The 19,757-nt window shown below is 40.3% G+C and overlaps 1 protein-coding gene across 6 annotated transcripts in view; it reads right to left on the bottom strand.

Annotated features, from left to right (window-relative positions):
- The window catches only part of Zasp52 (Z band alternatively spliced PDZ-motif protein 52), a 77,150-nt gene extending 59,661 nt beyond the window's left edge, over positions 1–17,489 (bottom strand). For 3 of the 6 annotated variants that reach the window (XM_019041563.2, XM_019041564.2, XM_019041565.2), the window contains exon 1: positions 17,092–17,487. In XM_019041563.2, coding sequence (XP_018897108.2) covers positions 17,092–17,196 — 105 coding nt within the window. In that variant the 5' untranslated portion in view covers positions 17,197–17,487. Of the gene's footprint in view, positions 1–17,091 lie in introns of all 6 variants that reach the window. The other 3 variants (XM_019041567.2, XM_019041566.2, XM_019041562.2) reach the window with 3 other exon arrangements.
- Between the last annotated feature and the right edge of the window lie 2,268 nt (positions 17,490–19,757).

Here is a 19,757-nt window from a genome sequence, read left to right as displayed (position 1 = left end):
GTCATTCGATATATCGCAAAGCACGCCACGCCACTGCAACGGCACCGAAATAATTACGGTTCAAAAAGCCTTCTAAAAGTTGACCCTTTTCTTCGACAGAACACGAGGGATCGATTGAAATATGATTAAAATGAAACTCCGTAAAGAGGAAGGCCTCTATTGTAATTTGCAGCTTCATTTCAAAGCTGGTTTTGACTTAACCAGCAGTTCGAGGTTTACATATTCATCGAATGTACAGGGATATTTCAATGCTAAATTATTTAAAAGTTGCAAAACTGTATAAGCAAAATCAAATTCGAGCTCCGGCCAAGACTTTCACCGAGGTTTGTTAAATCATCGTGGGATTTCGTTTCAGCCACATGATGAAAAAAAATCTCCAAATTCCATCAAAAAAGGTGAAAAAATACTCTCTTCGAGTTGCATTTTTCTATCTAAATTTTATGCTATAAAGTATGTGTGATATGTAATGAAATCTCAGAAAAAGCCATTTTAATTGTATTATAATAAGTAGTTAAATGAAACTACGCAGTTTGATAAACCAAGCGAAAAAATTCGGCCGGCAGGACCAGGCTCCATGGAAATTAATTCAACACCTCGCAACGAGCAAATAAACAACTGCAAATAAAATCAATTAAAACAGATTCCTGGTATTTGACGTATATGTTTTTCATCGACGAAATAAATTAATGTAATTTGAAGAAAAAATTGACCTTTTCTCAGGGGCAAGTTAGAAAACTTTCAAATAGAGAGTTGTCTCTCCGATAAATTACCGCGCACTCAAAATTAAATTTTCTTTTTTTATGCCAGCATTTTTGCAAAACCGGTTCCAACGCTGAGCTTTTGCTTATTCCCTGCACCTTTGAAAAATGCCGCAGCCCAAAAAATATTAAGAATGTGAATTTGTGTTGGCGTACATGGAATCAAATCCGCAGAGGCGTGTGCCTCCTTTTAACTGGCTACTGATTTGTGGCTTTTTCTAAGAGTATATCTCTTTCTAGCTGGCAATTCACGCAATGTGAGCGAGCGAGACAAAAGTTACCTTCAGGGCGACAGCATTTTCTAATGACTAATAACACACATTTTCACCTAATGACCTATAAGTGCCGCGTTGGCCAGTTTGTTGAGCAAGTTTGTCGAACTTGTACTTGTTAGTTAAAACAACATTCTCAATGCAACATAGTGTCTCCCCTCAGCACTGAGCGCTGATTCTCAAAAGTAATTTTTACTCAAGTGGAGAGCTGTTCTGCCTTTCTAACAAAAAACGTTGTATGAACATTCAAATGGTGCCAAATTTCCCCTGATATAATGTTTATTTTTGAGGAAAGTTTTGAATATATTCTCTTAAAACTTTTAGATAGTTTAGATCTGGTCGTAAATAAAATTCTCTGAAAATTCATGTTGGAAATTTGGTGACGTCTGAAGGCTCATACGGCATTCTTCCTTAGCACGGCAGTATTCGTGCAGGGTATGAATGTGATAATGCGTTTCTGTTGTGAATAATTTCGGCGAATTCCTTCATAATTGCCAATGGTAGGTTTTTGCGGCAACACCGTCACTAATTAGAGTTTTAACACGCGCAAAACACCTGTGTTTGAGGCTTTTTCTCTTGTTAATGACGCTCAGCCATAAGTCTCTACCTGCTCTAGTTTTGGCTTATGCAGCATCTCTATTCGAGGTTGCCGGAGTTTTGAAGCTCGGAGAGACATTTTCAGCGGACCGCCGGAGAGCACCTCAAAATTTTTCGAAAATAAAGGAAGAAAAAGGATCGATCGTCCAATTATGTCTAATGCTAAATAAAAATTACAGGTGATATTTTATACTGAGTTTTAAAAAATTGTTTTTTTTTTTTTAACTACGCTGGTAATGGGAGATAAAACCGTGAAATGTATATAGCTGGCTAAGGAACAATGCCGCCTATCAGCAAACTGACGATTTTGCAGAACGAAGAAAAAATGCTGCATTTTTGTGATTTTGAGGATAGATTTGCAAATTTTTTGCACATTAAAGCGTCATTTTAGCGTTCCCAAGTGGTATCGGAAAAAAAACTAAACATATGTCAGCTTGCATATTTCATACTATAGAATGTGGCAAAGTCACCAACTCATTTTCGCAAAAATTGTTAGTCAAAAAGTATTGTTCCTTAGCCCTAAACGCTATTTTGAAGTTAGATATTTTATACCAGTGTCTCTTACAAATTACTTGGCACTGAGGGGGCCAAAGCAGAATTGGTCGTATTTGTGCTAAAAGGAACCATGTTACACGCAAACCCTAGGCACATAGTTCTTTTTAGCATAAATACGTCCAATTTGAATTTTAATTCAAGAAATTTTGAATAACAGTGAAACGAAATCAAAAGCCATAACCTTTTGTTTAATAAAACAATTACATCTAACAAAACTCTATTGTATTCACAAGCATTTTTCAACTTGAATATTAGTTTTGTTAAATTTTTTCTTCAGTTCCTTCCTTGCTTCTCAGTGTCAAAAGTTGAGGGAGAGTATTGCTGATAATCTCACTAAATATACCCAACTTGTTAATATTTTTAACGGATGACTAATTGCAAATATTCACGACTTATCTGCGATAGGCAACATTGAATACTGTGGTGCACTACTCTCGCAGCATTTCTTGGCTTCTAAGTCAGTCAAGTTCATTAGTACATGTAAGTAACAAACGCTCGTTCTTGACACTTTAGAGAAACCCACACTCTGCTCTCTCGTAAATGCTCTTACAATACCCGTCTTGCATGCAAATTTTCCAGAATCAGTGTGATACCATAAATAACACATGATTTTTATTGGATAGCACTGACAGCATTATCGAACCATAACACACATTTTTTGGATCACCTAACATTACATTTTATAATCGTCAGTCAGTAATGTACTTTTGCTAGCTCTTATTTATGCTGCAAAAAACCTGCCAATGGTAAAATGAGCATGGGCCCCGAGAGCTTGGATGAAATAAGCAGGCAAGCAAATCATGGGTAAGCATAGAGTTCAATATCTTGGACGCACCCTGATGGCACACATTGTAAAATCGAAAATGTGAAACTGGTATTTGTTACGGTTTAAAACTACTATATATGTAAAAAGGTTGTAAAGAAGTCGTAAATAATCAGAGTTCAAGAATTGTACGTATTTTGTGATCGCAAAGAGGTAAAGAGAGGTAGTTCGCAATTTTCACGTATTTCTCGTGTAAGAAATATTACATAAGCATTTCATTTTTGGTTTATTTTACTCCTTTTTTTTACGATTTTTGTTTGGTAAATGTCACGTTATGTGTTACCAAGACAGTGCTTTTAAACTGTTAAAAATCGAGGAGTGAAATTCGGTGACGGAGTCTATACAACGCCCAAGAGCCCCGAATACCTAATATGAATGAGAAGTGAAATTAGCACCATGACAGCGTGTGGGCCACTCCGCAAAAAGAGTAAATTCCGCCCCGTCACAGTGTAAGGCAATTCGTTAATGGAACAGATTCCACTCCGCATTCATATTGTCACCTTCCGGTCGAAGTATCACAAGCGCCATGCGACGTTTCAAAATTTCCACCGCTATTTTATTTTTTCACAGAGAAATTGTTCAACGAAGCTGTCCGGAAACTTCACTGGATTTTTCTCTTGACGTCGCGTCGATAAAATGCAGTGAAATTTTCAAACAGATTCAACGAACGATTTCTCCGTAAAAAAAATCGACGGAAATTTTGAAACTTCGCATGGCGCTTGTGATACTTTGGACGGAAGGTGACGATATCATTCGAGGTTTTTGGGCGTTATAGACTCCGGCACAGAATTTCACTCCAAAATTTTAACAGTGTACCTATATTCGGACGAATTTATGCTAAAAGGAATTAAGTCTACAGAGTTTGCGTGCAACATAGTTTCTTTTGGCATAAATAGTCCATTTGTTTCAAAACAATGTACTTATTCCGAACCAATCCCTGCTTCGATCAAAATGAAAGTTATTGCGATTGAAGCCAGATGGAAACTTCGTGTCAGGAGCTCCTCCGAGCGGTAATTTCACGGGGAGATCTTCCGTTTGACAGGCTGATAGTCCAGCGTCGCGTCGGTCGTGCCCCGAAAAGCTGCGTGTAAATCAAACGGGGACGCGTTTCAGACTTCAGGCCGGGCGTCTTTGAAAAACGGCACGGAAATAAAATCAGCTCCGGGAATAAAAGTGATGTCATGACATGATGTTTATAGCTCCGCAGCGCACACCCCGCGAGGAGCGGTCAGCTTATCGAGACGTATCTCCCAGGCCTCGCGTCCCACAATGGGACGAGTCGATGGGGGAGGTCGGATAAAATGTGGAAACTTGAAAAGCTCATATTTTTGTTCATTACGAAACTTTGAGGTTTTGAAAGTGGTTCCATTGGTTTCCTCGTGAAATTTACTTCCAGATGCACCCCTAAAAATTTAAAATGTGATGAGTTGAACATCGAAATTTGCAATTTTAGTTAAAAATATCATGTGCGACTTCTTGACTGACTCGATCCACTGTGCGACCCGAGCCTCATTCGCGCGATTGACCCAAAAAATGACTCAAGAATGAATGAGATCTGGCAGATGGGTCAGTTGTGTGTTTCACAAAGTTCTATCCCGATGATTAAAATTGTTAGCTGAAGTTCAGCTGGGAAAACAGCGTGACCTGTCCTACAGGCCAAATTCACAGTTTTCACTTAAACAACTCCTTTCTTACGCTGCTGTGCTAAGGAAGAACGCCATTTGAGCCCTCAGACGTTGCCAAATTTCCTCTATTGAAGTACGAATTTTCGGGGAATTTTGTAAATATTTTTCCTGTCATTAGTCAGAGAATTTTACTTGTAATCAGATCTAAATTAAGTACCCGATTTCAAAAGAAATTCATTCATGACTCTCCTTAAAAACGAAAATTTTACTGAAGGAAATCTGGCAACTCTCAAATGTTTCTGCGACGTTTTTCCTCAGCAAGTCAGTACGGGGGCGTAATGAAGTTTTACATCTTGATTGAGGGAGATTTAAACACGCATTTAACGCCGCATCGTAGAAAGTACAATTTTTGCGATATTCGATTACAGCTCAAAAATTTGACCATTGACATGGATATTTACGAGGAACTCCTGTGATTTGCCACAGCAAAAACTCTTGCAAAGTTCTCATTGATGTTATAAACTTTTCAAGTCAGGTAAAGAAATCGAGATTTTGACAGAAAAGGCACCTCATATCCCTAGAACTGGATTAAGTAGTGGTAAAGCATATAGACAGCAGAGGGAAGTTGCACTCCTCCTTAAAACGTCGTCATTTCCAAATTCTGACAGCAAGAAATAGAAAGAAACATGTTCAACAAGCACGTTGAAACATTCTTCTCACCAAGGCTAGACATTTTTCTCGGTATTCCATGTTTCTTGGTCTCAAAGATATCATGCGAGAAATCATTAAGTTCTCCGTTTCATATTCATCAATTTTTCTGTGAGCACACTTGATTTCAAGAAATGCCGCAAACGGTATGCGCATATTGCCTCTGAGGAAAACAAGACATCTGCGGAAAGTTCAAATCGTTGCTCCTCTGACATAATAGCATAACTCTATTTTCACGTGAGCCCTGGTGTTAATATAACTTCATGCATCCCAGGGCTCATGAGGAAACAGCGATACGCCCTTACATCCGAGTAGTGACGGAATAACGTCCACGGCACGAAGCACGAATGAAGCTGCATTCTCAGATGCACCCGCAGAATCACGGACCCCAACCTTCCTAGTAATCGAGTTCGTCTCTCTCAATTGGACGTATTTATGCTAAAAGAAACTAAGTCACACGATAACCTATGCACATAGTTCCTTTTAGCATGAATACGTCCAATTTTGCCGCTTAAAGTCGATGCAGTTCGCGCGCTTTCCTCCTTTTTCGCGAGCTAAAATTCTTGACGACTGACGCGTCGGCCGAGAGACAATAGACAATGCGAAATCTAAAAATATGCCATTTACGCCACGTTCCAGACGCATTGTCGATCACCGCCGTTGTCGCCATGTCCGCGCAAAATACACGCAATTTGCACCGTGAACGCTCGATCGGATCGTGATTTTAAGTCCTGTTTGGCAGGTTTCTTATCCACAGTTCAATTAGATCTCATCGCGTCGCACAGTGGCATCGCCTTTCGGCAACCGGGATAATCCATCCCTGCAGGTGTTTTGCTTTCATGTCTTCGACTGCTTCAACGGCGGGAACAAATCTAAAGGCTCTAGAACGCCTGTCACAATTATGAGTTTGAGAAAACTGCCGTTTTTAAAAGGAAATTTTGCGACGTCCGCACGGCGTTTACCCTTAGCACGGCAGAACAAGGAGCTAATTTTCTGGCTCATCCATAAAATCACCCATCTGCGTATGAAAATCTGTGCTGTTTCTAAAATGGGTAAGGAAGCGTGGCATTCCCTCATTTAAAAATTCAGTTCAATGATCTCTTGGATTTAGAAAAAGCTTGAATTTTAATTTTTCAAAAAAAAAAAAAAAAAAAATTGGCAGCTTTTAACAATTGCCTCAATTTGTGCGCCGCAAGGGGGGGGGGTCTGGTCAATAGGAGGGGTCAGTAATGGAGGTGCCGCTTCCGATTTTTCGCTTCTGTCTAGTATTCGTCCATGAACTCTATCTGAACACACGATTCTAACGAATTTTTCCCAGTAGAATCCGCATTTTCAACAATGTTTTTGTCGGAAATCGTACGACAAAAAAAAAGAAAGGATGCTGACTTAACATTCTAGACGTAAAAAAGAGTGCGAAAACTCACAAAACGCTGAGTTAACCGCATCATTAGTTAGCTTTACATCTTGTCATTGCTGTAGTAACTGCTGTGGCGGTTAACTCAGCGTTCTGTGAGTTGTCGCACGATTTTTTACAGCCAGAATGTTAAATCAGCATCCTTTTTTTTCGGTGTACATACTAAAAAGCCCGATTTCATGCATTTTATCGAAAAACTAGGGCCACCAAATTGCCGCTATGGCAATCTTGGCAAACGATCAGTGTCAGCTCCAAATGCCACCTATGTCCACTTTCCTGAGAGACCAGATTGCATCATCCACTGTGCGTGTGCGTCTCGTATATGCGGGTAAGCAGAATCGTCGCATCAGCGATCGTGAATCCATCATCGGATCGGCGATGCAATCAGGAGTGCATCGCGGTGGCGACGCGACTGGTGGTGCGCGGGCCTTTTCGCAGAATCCCCGGATGAAAGTGAGTTTGCAGAACTCCCTCCCCCTCCCCCCGCCTCCTTCCGCAACGCCATCCGACGCCTCTTCCATGACAACCGCACATCCGAGATGATTCTATGTCTTGCTTCCATAATAATTACAAAATCGTCGTTTTTGCCAACAGTTGCGATTTTGGATTCAGATCTATGAGTTGTAGGACGCCTATTTTGACGATGAATTGAAAGTATTTATGCTAAAAGGAATTATGTCTTAAACAAACCCTATGCGCATAGTTCTTTTTAGCATGCACTGGAAAAAAAAGACACATTAGATCTAGAGTCCAGACTCTTAAAAACATCATCAAGAAAAAGTACTCTTGATTCAATCAGAATCTAGCGTAAACCAAGAACCAAGCCTCTTCATTTAAGCGGATTTCGATTTGATTCAAGCAAAAATCCGATCGAATCAAGAGTATTTTTTCTTGTCAATGTTTTCAAGAGTCTGGACTCTAGATCCAATGCGTTTTTTTTCCAGTGTGGATACGTTCAGAGTAAAATGCGATGCAAATCTTCACCTCTCGCAAAGCACCTGCCGGTTGATTTTTGAAATTGAAAGGGAAAGCCATAGACAAAGAGGACAAAAGTAAAATGGAGCTATCCTGATGGTTGAAACGGGTGGTTGTTTTGGAGTAAGGGAAAAATGATTGAGTAACTGTGTGGCCCCTCATGGATTGCCGTTTGCCTGTTACTTAGCTCTTTTGTCCATTGCAACCACCCGATCCCACCAGTAGGATCCCTCCATCATCTCGCCACCTTCCGGCCAAAGTATCATAAGCGCCATGCGACGTTTTCCGCCGCCATTTTATTTTTTAGAGAGAAATTGTTGGTTGAATCTGTTTGAAAATTTCACCAAATTTCATCGGCAGCACTAAGAAAATTCAGTGAAAATCCAAAAGTTTAGGCATTTGCTTCCTGGATTTCTTTTTGATTTCAAATCGGAAGCAAGATTCAGCAATTTCATCAGAATTTTCCTGCGTGAAATGTATCAAATATTTACACACCTAACCTAGGCTTAGGTCCGACTCGCCGCAAGGGGTGCTGAAACAGAGACATCCTCCTGAGCTTTTCATAACGGGCAGGCTGTAAAAATTTGACAGCTTTGGGAAAAACAAGAAGCGCGGAAGATGAAAGACTTCGCTATTTCAGCACCCGGTAAATTATGTAAACAAGCGCTGCTCGTCAAAACAAAGCCCGCTATGTTTGGGTGCCCGACGTGACGGTGAATTTGGAACCGGCGATTTTGGATCTGATATCAACGTCTGCTCGCGCCCATCCGTTGCCGAAATGCCTCTTCTTGCTCAACAATTTGTCTTTGTTGAGTCTTCTAATCTAATTCAATTTTCCTCCGTAATTTCATTTTTTACCGCGCAGATAGCCTCGTGTGCAGCAACCGATTTACTCTCACTAATGGGGATGGACACGAGAGTGATTTTGCAAAGCGGTGCTACAAAGCCGACTTGCAAGAAATTGATTTTTAAAAAAATTATCAGACATTCGTAATAAGAAGACATAAATGAGTAGATTACAAATTCTAAAATGCCTCAGCAGAGAACTCGCTTACGTATACAAAAATAGTCATCTACCCTCTTAAGGTATTGAAGAAGTAGGAACTGCATTTTTCAAGAAATAAACAATAAACTTGCTTTAGTGTCAGAAGGAAGCGAGCAATTGAATTGATGTTATGTGAAAAATAATTAAAGTTTCTAGAGTTCGGGAGCAGGGGAGTTACCTATATGGGGATACCTGGTCTGCTTTGAGGCAATTGTAGTTAGGCATTGTTGGTCTGGCTCGAAAAGTCATTGAGTGTTTTCGGGGCCCTTCCCGAGGATAGCCCCGGCCCCCCTAACTAGACTAAAGTTCTCCTCCATGTTTTGAAGGCCCCTACAGGAGTCCTGCCGCGACCCCCGAAGCCATCAGGCAGAATTTCTAGGGGTGCTGAAGCACCCTAGCACCTTTGGCCAGACCACCCCAGCAGCATCATTAGGGAATCGTGTTTTGCAATAAAGCAATCACAAGCTGGCCCCTGCTGGATCACATCGTATCTTCTAATTGTTTTTTTTTTTTCGTTCACTAACGCACCGTTTCCCAATACGCTGTTCCTTGGAAGCGCGCAGACCTCTTCTTTCTTGCTAATATCATCCTTTTTGCACGATGCCATTCAAATGAGTTTGATTAGTGTGCAACAGTGTACTTAGTAGTAATTCGAAGTATCCAGGGCAATTTGGCATTCGAGAGTTGGAGCCGAAATCCCTCGTTTCAATTTTCCCGCGAATTCCATCGCGTCGCGTGACCGCCAAACTTGGCCGGAATGTTCGGGCGCGAGGCGGCCAACCCGAATAGAAAAAGAAGAAAATAAATTCTATACTTCGCACGATCCAGGTTTCTAAGCGGAATCCCTACGTCACTCGTCCGCACGGTCTGGGATAGGGATCCCCGCATATTAGTCACGAGTTGCGATTAGAGTTCACTTGATTCGTCAATGAGTCAGTTGTGCTAGTCGCAGAATCGTGCTCTTATAATGCTCAGCTTACAGAGAAGCAAAAACTAATAAGATCCTTTCAACCGCCAAGTTTTCACATCCATTATTAACGGAGATACACTGGAAAAAAAACACATTGGATCTAGAGTCCAGACTCTTAAAAACATCGACAAGAAAAAATACTCTTGATTCAATCAGCTTTAAGCTTAAATCAAGAACCAAGCCTCTTAATTTGAGCGGATTTCCTTTTGATTTAAGCTTAAATCTGATTGAATCAAGAATCCTTTTTCTTGTCAATGTTTTCAAGAGTCTGGACTCTAGATCCAATGTGGTTTTTTTACCAGTGTATCATTATTTGAAAAAACACGATGTTTGACGTCATAAATCGTGCATTTGCGCACCATGGTTTCTTCTATATTATCTTATCAATCATAGATACACACACGCGTACTCTGCCGTGCTAAGGAAGAACGCCGTATGAACCTTCAGACGTTCCCAAATTTACTTCGATAAACTAGGGATTTTCTAGGGAACTTACGTATATTTTCCTTCCAATGTTTCAGTCATTTTTATTCGCTATTGTATCTAAACTTTCTGAAAATTTCAAGAAAAAATATTAATAGCTATCCTAAAAAATGAGCAATTAATTGCGAGAGACTTGGTAACATTCGAATGTTCATACGGCGTTTCTCCTTAGCACGGCAGTACTGATTGCTCGATGCAAAACACGGATGAAGCCAAGGTGCATGAAACCACGGTACGCAGTGACGCGGTGGATGCATGATGTCATGAGCTGTTTTTCGATGCACGATGTCTCCGTTAATATCTGACGTAGAAATTTGGTGTTTGAAACGGTCTCGTTTACTATGGCTACCACCAAGAGTGGATGCTGGTTTTAGCGCAACTAACTCATTTAAATAAATTAGGATCGCTACAGCACAATTTGCAACACCCAGTCACCGTAAAATCATCCTGAAATATACGTTTTTTTCACCTAGCGGCAGAAAAACACAGAGAATTATGCGATTTTGTGAGGATACACCGACAGGGTTGCAAACTTTCCGATAAAATTCACCCCGACGGTGTATTCTGAAGGAATGGTGAATTTCCCTGCCTAAATGTAAAATTTAATCTTCGGTTGGGAAATGTTGATCAATTTTGTCAAATTTATGACATGTAGTCCGGAATTCTAAAAAGCAAGTATATTCTTCTGAGAGGTTGAACTGATTGAGTTAACTTTGCAACCTTGGAGTGGAGTTACGCTATCCTTCGTTCGGGGAAGGGCGAATTAAATTTGCATCATATTGTTACAGAAAATTCGTCGATTCAACTTTCGTTCTTCATGATTTTATCAAATTATATTTACTCTAAATCGTATTGATCAAAACATATAAGCATGCAACTTAATGAAAGGAAGCAAAAGGAAAAAGACCTCGGTATGACTTGAAAAAAAATTAATTAAATGGTGGAATATTTTTGTTTTGGACGCCTTCACTTGACAGTTCTCGAGCGTTTTCTCGGTCGGCCAGTGCGGCTTTTCCCGTTTGAAATAGAACTTATTTTTAGGGCGCGACGCTGCGCGCGTGCGCCGATGGCCACCCGTGTATGCGCGTGCCACGATGCCAAATCGTACGATATTCGGAAAGGATGCAGCCTCATCGCCTCTCACTAAGTAATCAATTTATCTTCTGGTTCTTACTGCTGTGCTGAGGAAAAGAGCAACATCAGAAAAATGATCGAATGTGCGATTGCTGTAGTTGTAGTCTGAGGTATTTCTAAGGACAAAATATATCGACGCTGAAACTACCAGACCACGTTGTGTATAAAAATCTCCGCTCCCATTTTATTTCTTTTCAAGAGCTATAGATAACAAATCAAAATCATTTCTTGAAGTTTTCACAGAGTTTTCTCCGTGCAGAGAGGAAAAATCACGGAAATTATCAAGAATAATTGACGTTGAGTGGTTCCCCATTTCCACTGGAAGAAAAGTTACGGGCTATATAGACATACCGCCCGTTCCGGGCTCAGATGGGCTGTCTATACTCTCGCTATACAGGTACTTCAGTTAAAATGACTCGAGCGTCAAACCGCAATCCGTTTTATTAAAATTAATGATCCCTCGAAAAAAAAAATTATAATAATCTGCACTTTTCACTGATTTGAACATAGTAAAAAAATTATTGATTTGAAATTTGACAAATTTAATTATTTATGGGGTAACCATGTGCATAGAGTTTGTGAGCAACATAGGTCCTTATAGCATAAATATGTCCAAATGTATAGATCCTTTGACGAAAAGCAGAGCGGGCTTCACTATTACGGCTCTGAGAAACGAGGTACATTTCTTCGATGTCATTATAATTAGCCCTCGATCCATAAAAACCAGAATACAGGGATCCGCTCATAAAAGCGATGCAGATTAATAGATATCAGTCGTATACGAGATGCATATGTCATTCGAACCGTGACGCTGCGTCAAAACCACGAAACGGTTAGGAGGGCCCGATTCGCTCTACATCACGTTTACGACATCCAGGTTGTTTTAAAGTGACAGGACAAAGCCCCCCTAATCATCATCGCATCGGTTGATTGTCTTGGGCCCTGTCTTGGCGACAAACCAAATAATAACGCCCGAAGATCTTCGATTTTAGTCATTTCTTCAGCTCTGCCGCCGCATTGTACGCAGAAACCACGTATCTCTTTTCCGATTTTTTAAATTTTTGCTCCTATTTTATTATTTCAAAGGAAAACAAGCCCACTTCATAGCTCGAAATTCGCACAGGATATTCTGCTAACAGAGAAGAAACACTGTGGAAGTTCAAAGTGACTAGTTTTCCAGAGAAAAAATAAAATATGACAGGAAGTTTGCAACGTCGTAAGCGGAGATAAGTGGTTCTGCACTTGGGCCATCGATTGGCTTTGGTGTAGTTGGAGGCCTCTGCAGCTCCATCCTTCCGAGGCCATCACTGAACGTTGCGCTAAGGAATCGTACCGCGTGATACAACTATTTCAACTTATGAGTAGGCCAAATCGCATAACCATCAAATGGAAGGAGCACTCTCCGCTATTTTCATTTTAACTACTTGGAATTCTGTGACGATTTTTCATTGATGCATACACTTTTCTAAAAACGACCGCAGAGCTCTCTAATCAAGATGAGAACTACAGTTAACGCGCCCAAGTCCCATTAATTGTTAAATCAGCAGTTTTCCACACACACAAAAAAAAAAAAGAAAAAAAAATGCGGTTCCTCTTTGCACTTACACATAGTTTTACCAGTGAATACTTTTTTTAGGATGGGATGGGGGAGGGGGGGGCACAATTTCTCTGCCAAAATCCAGAGGAGTATTCTGCCGTGCTATGGACAAACGTTGTATATGAACATTCGAGAGTTGTCAAATTTCCTTCAATAAAATGTTTATTTTTGAGGAAAATCATGAATATTTTTCCTTGAAATTTTTTTTTTTGAATTGGTGGACAAACATTCAAAAATTTTCCTGAAAATTAGTGATCTGCCAGGGGAAATTTTGCGACGTCTGAAGGCTCATACGGCGTTTTTCCTTAGCACGGTAGTATTGCCTTCCAGTTTTCCACTGCTTTGGACCTCCCATGGGGATCTATGCCCCCGCCTGAGATATACCTCAAAGAAGTTGCTTATTCGAGCATCAAACGACTCGAGGTTTATTCACCCGAAAACAATCCTTCATCGTTGTCAATAACTCCCCGATTTCCCATTAATTGCCTCCGTTTCCTTCTCCTCGTTTCGCGGGCCAGACTCCCACATCTGCTCGTGTTTACACGCCACTGCAGACAGATCGGCCGAAAATTTCAGCTCGCGGTTATTTTTAAGCCAGCGGCGGCCGGAGGTCCGATCCGAAAAAATTTTACGACGGAACAATGAGGAAATGGGCAGCTGTGGTAACAGTAACCAGGGGAGGGGAGGCGGAATATTGACAGTTTGAGTAAAGTTACCTTGGCGGTAAAGGTTTGAAGGTAAGAACTGTCTGTGCCCTGTTCTTTGCACGGAGGCTTAATTTTTGGACGGTTGCCAGCCTGGGAAAAATTGCCCATCCAATCAAGCAGTCACCGAGGCGCTCGATATCTGTTTTTGAAATCTTTGCCCTGTTTTTGAGGAGTCGCAAAATAAACATTTTCTTAAAAACCGTCTAGATGTTCTTATAAAATGTCGGTAGGTTATACTGTCTTTTCAAATCGCTAAAAATATAGTTTGATAGAACTAAGAACCCAACTACACTGGTCTAATTTTAAAGATCCAGATTTGAATGATATAACTGAAAAATCCACTAATACCGATTTGATTAGGCTTCCGAGTGTGAAATGCTTAAAGATAATGCTCGAGTTTGATTTTAAGAATGAACTTTTTGGTTAGAGTGGTCAAAAATTAAGAGAAATCCATCATATGATTTGAATCTCTTGAAAATGACCCAGTTCCGATTTCTTTCTCAGGATATGAGGTTCATGACTTTTAAAAACTTTGAAAAAGCTATGAACCTCATTACTTAAACGTATTTGGATCAGTTACCTAGAACCACTTTATTCCTTGTTTCCCTTGTTTTTCTATTCAAACAATTTCCTTGGTTTTTCAATTCTAGGCTGCGTAAAATTTCCGAAACTACGTATGCTGCTGCAACCGTGTTATAACTTATAAGTTCAAAATTCTAAACGGGAATGATGTCAGAACGTGCAGAGGAATACCCCGCACTGCTCGAGCTCAAAATAGAAGTTACGACTTCGACGCCGTAGCGGAATTAATGACAACCGCATCGCCGTGACATACAACTCGATCACTTTCCTAAAATTACCGGAAAAATATTGTCGCATAAAGTCAAGAGGGTACGAAGATTTCGGCGGAGTGCCACTGTTGGGTTTTATGATTATTTTCCCCTTGTTTAACGACCGGAACTCTATTTGCAAAATTAAGACTACCGGCTATGCCTAATGCTGCGAAAGCGAGTCATTGAAAATTTAACGTCAAATTTTCCCGTAAAAATTAAATTTGTGGATTATCGATTCAATAAAATAGCAATTAAGAACTAAGACAGGTGATCTATCATCGATCACTTAATGAAAGCAACAAGGTAGACAAAGCAGACACGTGACAAGGTTTGAATCAAAGCATAATTCCATATTTTCATACTATCACCACAAAATATGTACCTCTACATATATTTCCCATATTTCATATTTCCTCCAAAGAATTCTACGTAGAAGATGGTTCGCACAGCAAGAAGTTCGGAGATCAATAACGAAAGAAGAGAAGGATTTGAAATTGACGTAAGTTAAACGGCTAAAATGCAAATGACGCAATACGTATGATTTGCGTTCCATGCGATCAGTTTAAAGTATACACTTTGATAACTCCATGAAGATTTCATTCCTAATTTTTCGATGCTTGAATAGCTTCTTTAGTAACATTTTAAGGAGAACTCATGTGATGCGATGCGTTAAATCATACCTACTTCCTCTTGTGACCCACTGTTTCACCATGACTGTATGTCATGATCTTAGTTTATTTCAAGTTGTATGAAAAACTGGTGTAATAATTTAATTTATTGAACTAGGGGGCTATGCCCCTTACCGCCTCGCGGTTCAACCCTCGAAGCATCTCGCGTCTCAGACGTTATGCGTTACGCGTTATGACTCTTATGATTTTATAGTATATAGTAAGATTCGTTCAGTCAGCAACAGCAACGGTAGCATTTTAAAGAGTGACATTTGTTCTTTCCCACTTTTTGAAATGTATTACCCATGTGCATCAGTTCATTTTTAGAATACAATTTATTTTATGAATCTAGCTGACTATTTTTACAGTCCGATCAGCAGACATTTGAACCGGCGTGTAGATGAATCACGGTGTGTGCGTGAGATTTGAACGTTGGCCAACCGTGAAAATCCTTTGGAATTGAATCATCACTGAAGGGTAATCACATCCAATGAAACTGGGAACCACGCCTCCCTCTCCCTTCGGATGTTGGCCCCTCAGCCATTGATAACAAATTCATCTTTCACCAGCGAGGAGTACCTATTTTTTGCGATGATTCACTTTTAACATTCTGACCGCTGACCCCTCTCGGTCCCCCGTCTTGAACCCCCCCCCCCTCGATCCCTTCCCAAACATTCAACCTTCAATACCTCCTCATTATTTTGGGAATCTTCCTTGGACGAAACCCGGATAAACCCTCTTCCTCACTTCGAACGGACCCTGAAGTATCGCCAAAAAAAGTCATTATTGAAGGCCTTCTTGCTTATCGCAGTTATCACTTAGAATACTCAGTGCTAAGGAAGAATGCCGCATGAACATTCAGGCGTTGCAAAGTTTCACTCCTCGAATATGAATTTTTTAAAAAATGTATACTTTTCTTCTCTTTATTTTTCACATAATTTTGGTCACAAATTAATTAAAAGTACCTGTCTGAGAATTCATTTTATATTATTTTGAATATTATTATTTTTTTCATTTTTTTTTCATCAAAATTAAATATTGTATCGAGAAAAATATTGCAGCAACTGAGTGCTCATCATATGACGTTCTCCTTCGCAGGGCAGCACACTCTTAGTAAAGACTCAACAGCACTGAGAAAGAGCTCTAAGATGATCTAATATCATTAAAGTTCCAATATATTGGGGTTTTTGGCCTAGAGAAGAAAAATTTAACGATATCCGAATCAGTCATTCCAAGCATTTATTGTGCATTAAACTTATCATTGTCTTGTAAGTTACTTCAATTCGTATACAGTGTTATTAAAATCTACTTTTTCAACGAACGTCTAAATTTGTAGAACGTTAAGGGAGGGGGGGGGGGGGGTTAACAGGTTCCATGAATTTGGTGTAGGGGATGATTAGCCCAAGAATGACGTAAACAAACATAGACTTTTCATTGGTTGCATTTATAATTTTCTTTAGATCCCTTTGTTATCTTCTTCACTTTGCTCCTTTTTCTACGTATGGGAGTGTTGATCAGATCTGGGAAGAGTCTCCGATAGGGGTGGCTCTACCGTAAAAGAGTATAGTGTGTCGGTTTTTTAGGGTCAGAAAGTTCCCACTTATTCCTCCTAGATTTTGTGTTTCCTGTGAGCAGTAACGTACTTATTCCTGAAAGTTCAATAGGAGGAAAAATTGCATTCCTTTCTTAAATTGAAACCACGATAAAAACTGTATTGCTTCAAGGAGGCATTTCTTCTATGATGTTTTTCCTAGACGATTTAAACACTCGCCCCCCCCCCCCCCTCCCTGTGTTAAAAAATGTTTTGTAACGTATAGGTTGTAAAACTATTGGTCATCTTCTATGACAGAGGGAAATCAACTGAGAAGCACTTTTTGTGAAAAAATAAAAAAAAAATAAAAATACGGGGCAGATTTCGGGTGCTTACCTTTTGAATGAGGAGGGGGGTGCCGAAATCCTTACCCCCCTGGAGGCGGAATCCCCAAGGGGTGTTATCGTGGCGAACCAACTTCACGGTCACCAACTGCGCCATGGCGTGGGATGGCGTCAAGGTCACTGCACTGGGGGATGAACCGCGGGATTCGAACTGGGACTCGGCCGGGCGACGGGGGCTGGCACACGGGGAAACGCGAAATTCCGTGCGAACTTTGACGGGGCGTGCGGCGTGCGGCGTGCGATTGGGGTCGTTTTCGAGCGGATATGCAGACGGCGACAGCGACGGCGGCGAGCGAATGGAATGGGCCGGCCAGCCCCGCAGCGCCTCGGCCGGCCTGGGCTATTTTTGAATGGACGCGAGCTGCCTGCGCGTCAGACGCATTTCCGCTCCCCGCGCATATCCGCTTACCGACGCCGTGATCCGCTGCAACGCGCCGCGTACTATTCGCAATCCGCAATACCAGGTGTCCGGATATCTCACCATTTCTAAATGTTCCCAAATCATCATTTTCTCTTCTCTTACTCCTACCTTTTTCTCTTCTTCTTCTTCTTCTTCCCCTTCCTTTCTTCTCTTCTTCTTCTTCCCCTTCCTTTTCTTCTTCCTCTTCTTCTTCCTCTTCCTCCTCCTCTTCCTTTCCTTCTTCTTCCTCTTCTTCTTCCTCTTCTTCTTCCTCTTCTTCCTCTTCTTCCTTTCCTCTTCTTCCTTCTTCTTCCTCTTCTTCTTCCTCTTCTTCTTCCTCTTCCTCCTCCTCTTCCTTTCCTTCTTCTTCTTCTTCTTCTTCTTCTTCTTCCTCTTCCTTCTCCTCTTCCTTCCTTCTTCTTCTTCTTCTTCTTCTTCTTCTTCTTCCTCTTCCTCCTCCTCTTCCTTTTCTTCTTCTTCTTCTTCATCTTCATCTTCTTCTGCTTCGACTTCTACCTCTTCTTCTTCTTCTCCTATCACTAGTATTTTTGCTACCTTTTCTTGGTCGTCTATTTATTCCTCCCTTTTTGTTTCTTATTCTCCTTCACTTCATTCTTCCCCTTATTCTTTGTCTTTTCCTTGTCATCTACCTCCTTCTTTCTTCCTCCTATCTACACGTTCCTTCTAATTTTTTCTTTTTTGGTTACATGTACTATGACCTAACTACCGAGGTGTTAGTGGCCATAGTTGCTAATTCACCGCTTTCAAATAAATGAATATTACTCCTTCCTTTTCTTCGTCTTTCCCTCCGTGTCCTTCAGTCCCCTTTCTCTTCCCCTTATTCTTCTTTTTATTCGTCTGCTTACTCTGCAATTTTACATTTCATCCTCCTCCTTCTTCTTTCTCATCTTCTTACTTTCCTTTTTATGATTCTTCTTTATCTTTTTCTCTTTCTCACTTTTGACACTCAGATGACGTTAAATTAACGTCTTCCCAAAACCTTTTTCTGGGCGTGTCCAAAGTAAAAGTCCTATTTAACGACAATATCTCTTCGGCAGAAATGAAGAAAAAAGAAGAATGTAAGAGAAACGGGAAGAACAAAAAGGAACGAAAAAATAATAAATAAGTAGAGTAGTGGTATCACCGTGAAATCGCACTCTTGCTGGGAACGGACTCAAAAATAGCTTTTTACCGAACGGAAAAATATTACAATAACGCCATGCCAGTTCGCCTTCAATTTCAGTCAAGGCAACGCAAGTTCCCACGTAGTTGTATAGTGGTAACGTCGTAAAATGGGACGTCCACTCTGTACCCATTTAAAAAAGGTTTGGGAAGAGGTTACTTTCATATCATTTTAGATCGCCTGCAATTTTTGGTGTAGGCAACACAAGCTCCCGCGTGGTCGAATAGTGGTATCACGTCCCTTGTAATAATCAGAAGGTTTCTATCGGAGCATTTGTTGGAGACACGACAAATTTTGCCAGAATCGTGTTATCTTTGATATGCTTATCGGTCACCAGAAAAAGAAGAAAAAGAAAATGGTAGACAAGGAAAAGGAAGAAGAAAGGACAATTTGCAAGAAGAAGTAAAGAGAGAGAAGATGATCAATAAAGGAAGATGACGAAAATAATACGAAGCAGGAAAAAAGAGGAAGAATGAGAACGAATAAAAAGGAGACATAGAGAAGAAGAATGAGATTAAAAGAGGAATAAAGGAGAAAAGAAAAAGAAAAACGATAGAGGAAGACGGAAAGAAAAAAAAGAGGAAGAGAGGGGGAAAAATGAGGATGAAGAATAAGAAGTAGAACAGTGGAGGTAATAGACGAACAAACGAGAGAGAAGAAGAAAATAATAATAAGAAGAAAATAATAAGAAGAAAATAATAATAAGAAGAAAATAATAAGAAGAAGAAAATAATAAGAAGAAAATAATAATAAGAAGAAAAAAGAGCAAGAAGGAGGAGAAAAGACGAAGAAGAGGAAGGAAAGAGCATAATGAAAGAGAAATATGAATAAGAGAAAAAGGAAGAATAAATGGGTAAGTAGTAATAGTAGACTTTTTTTATATTATAGAGGTACCGTAGAAATTTCTGAAGACGCAGTAAAAGCTCGCGAAGTCGAACTACGGCTAAGACGAAATGCTGATCAAGTCGAATTTTATTTCGGTTCCTAGACACGTCCATAAGTTAAGTGTAGAATCGATTAAGACAAATTGCCGCTCAAGTCGAATTTTTTATCGGTCCCTACACAATTCGACTTG

The sequence above is a fragment of the Bemisia tabaci genome, chromosome 3, assembly GCF_918797505.1.
Source record: "Bemisia tabaci chromosome 3, PGI_BMITA_v3".
Lineage (NCBI taxonomy): Eukaryota > Metazoa > Arthropoda > Insecta > Hemiptera > Aleyrodidae > Bemisia > Bemisia tabaci.
The sequence above is the reverse complement of the archived record's forward strand: the minus strand, read 5'-3'. Positions and strand labels throughout refer to the sequence as shown.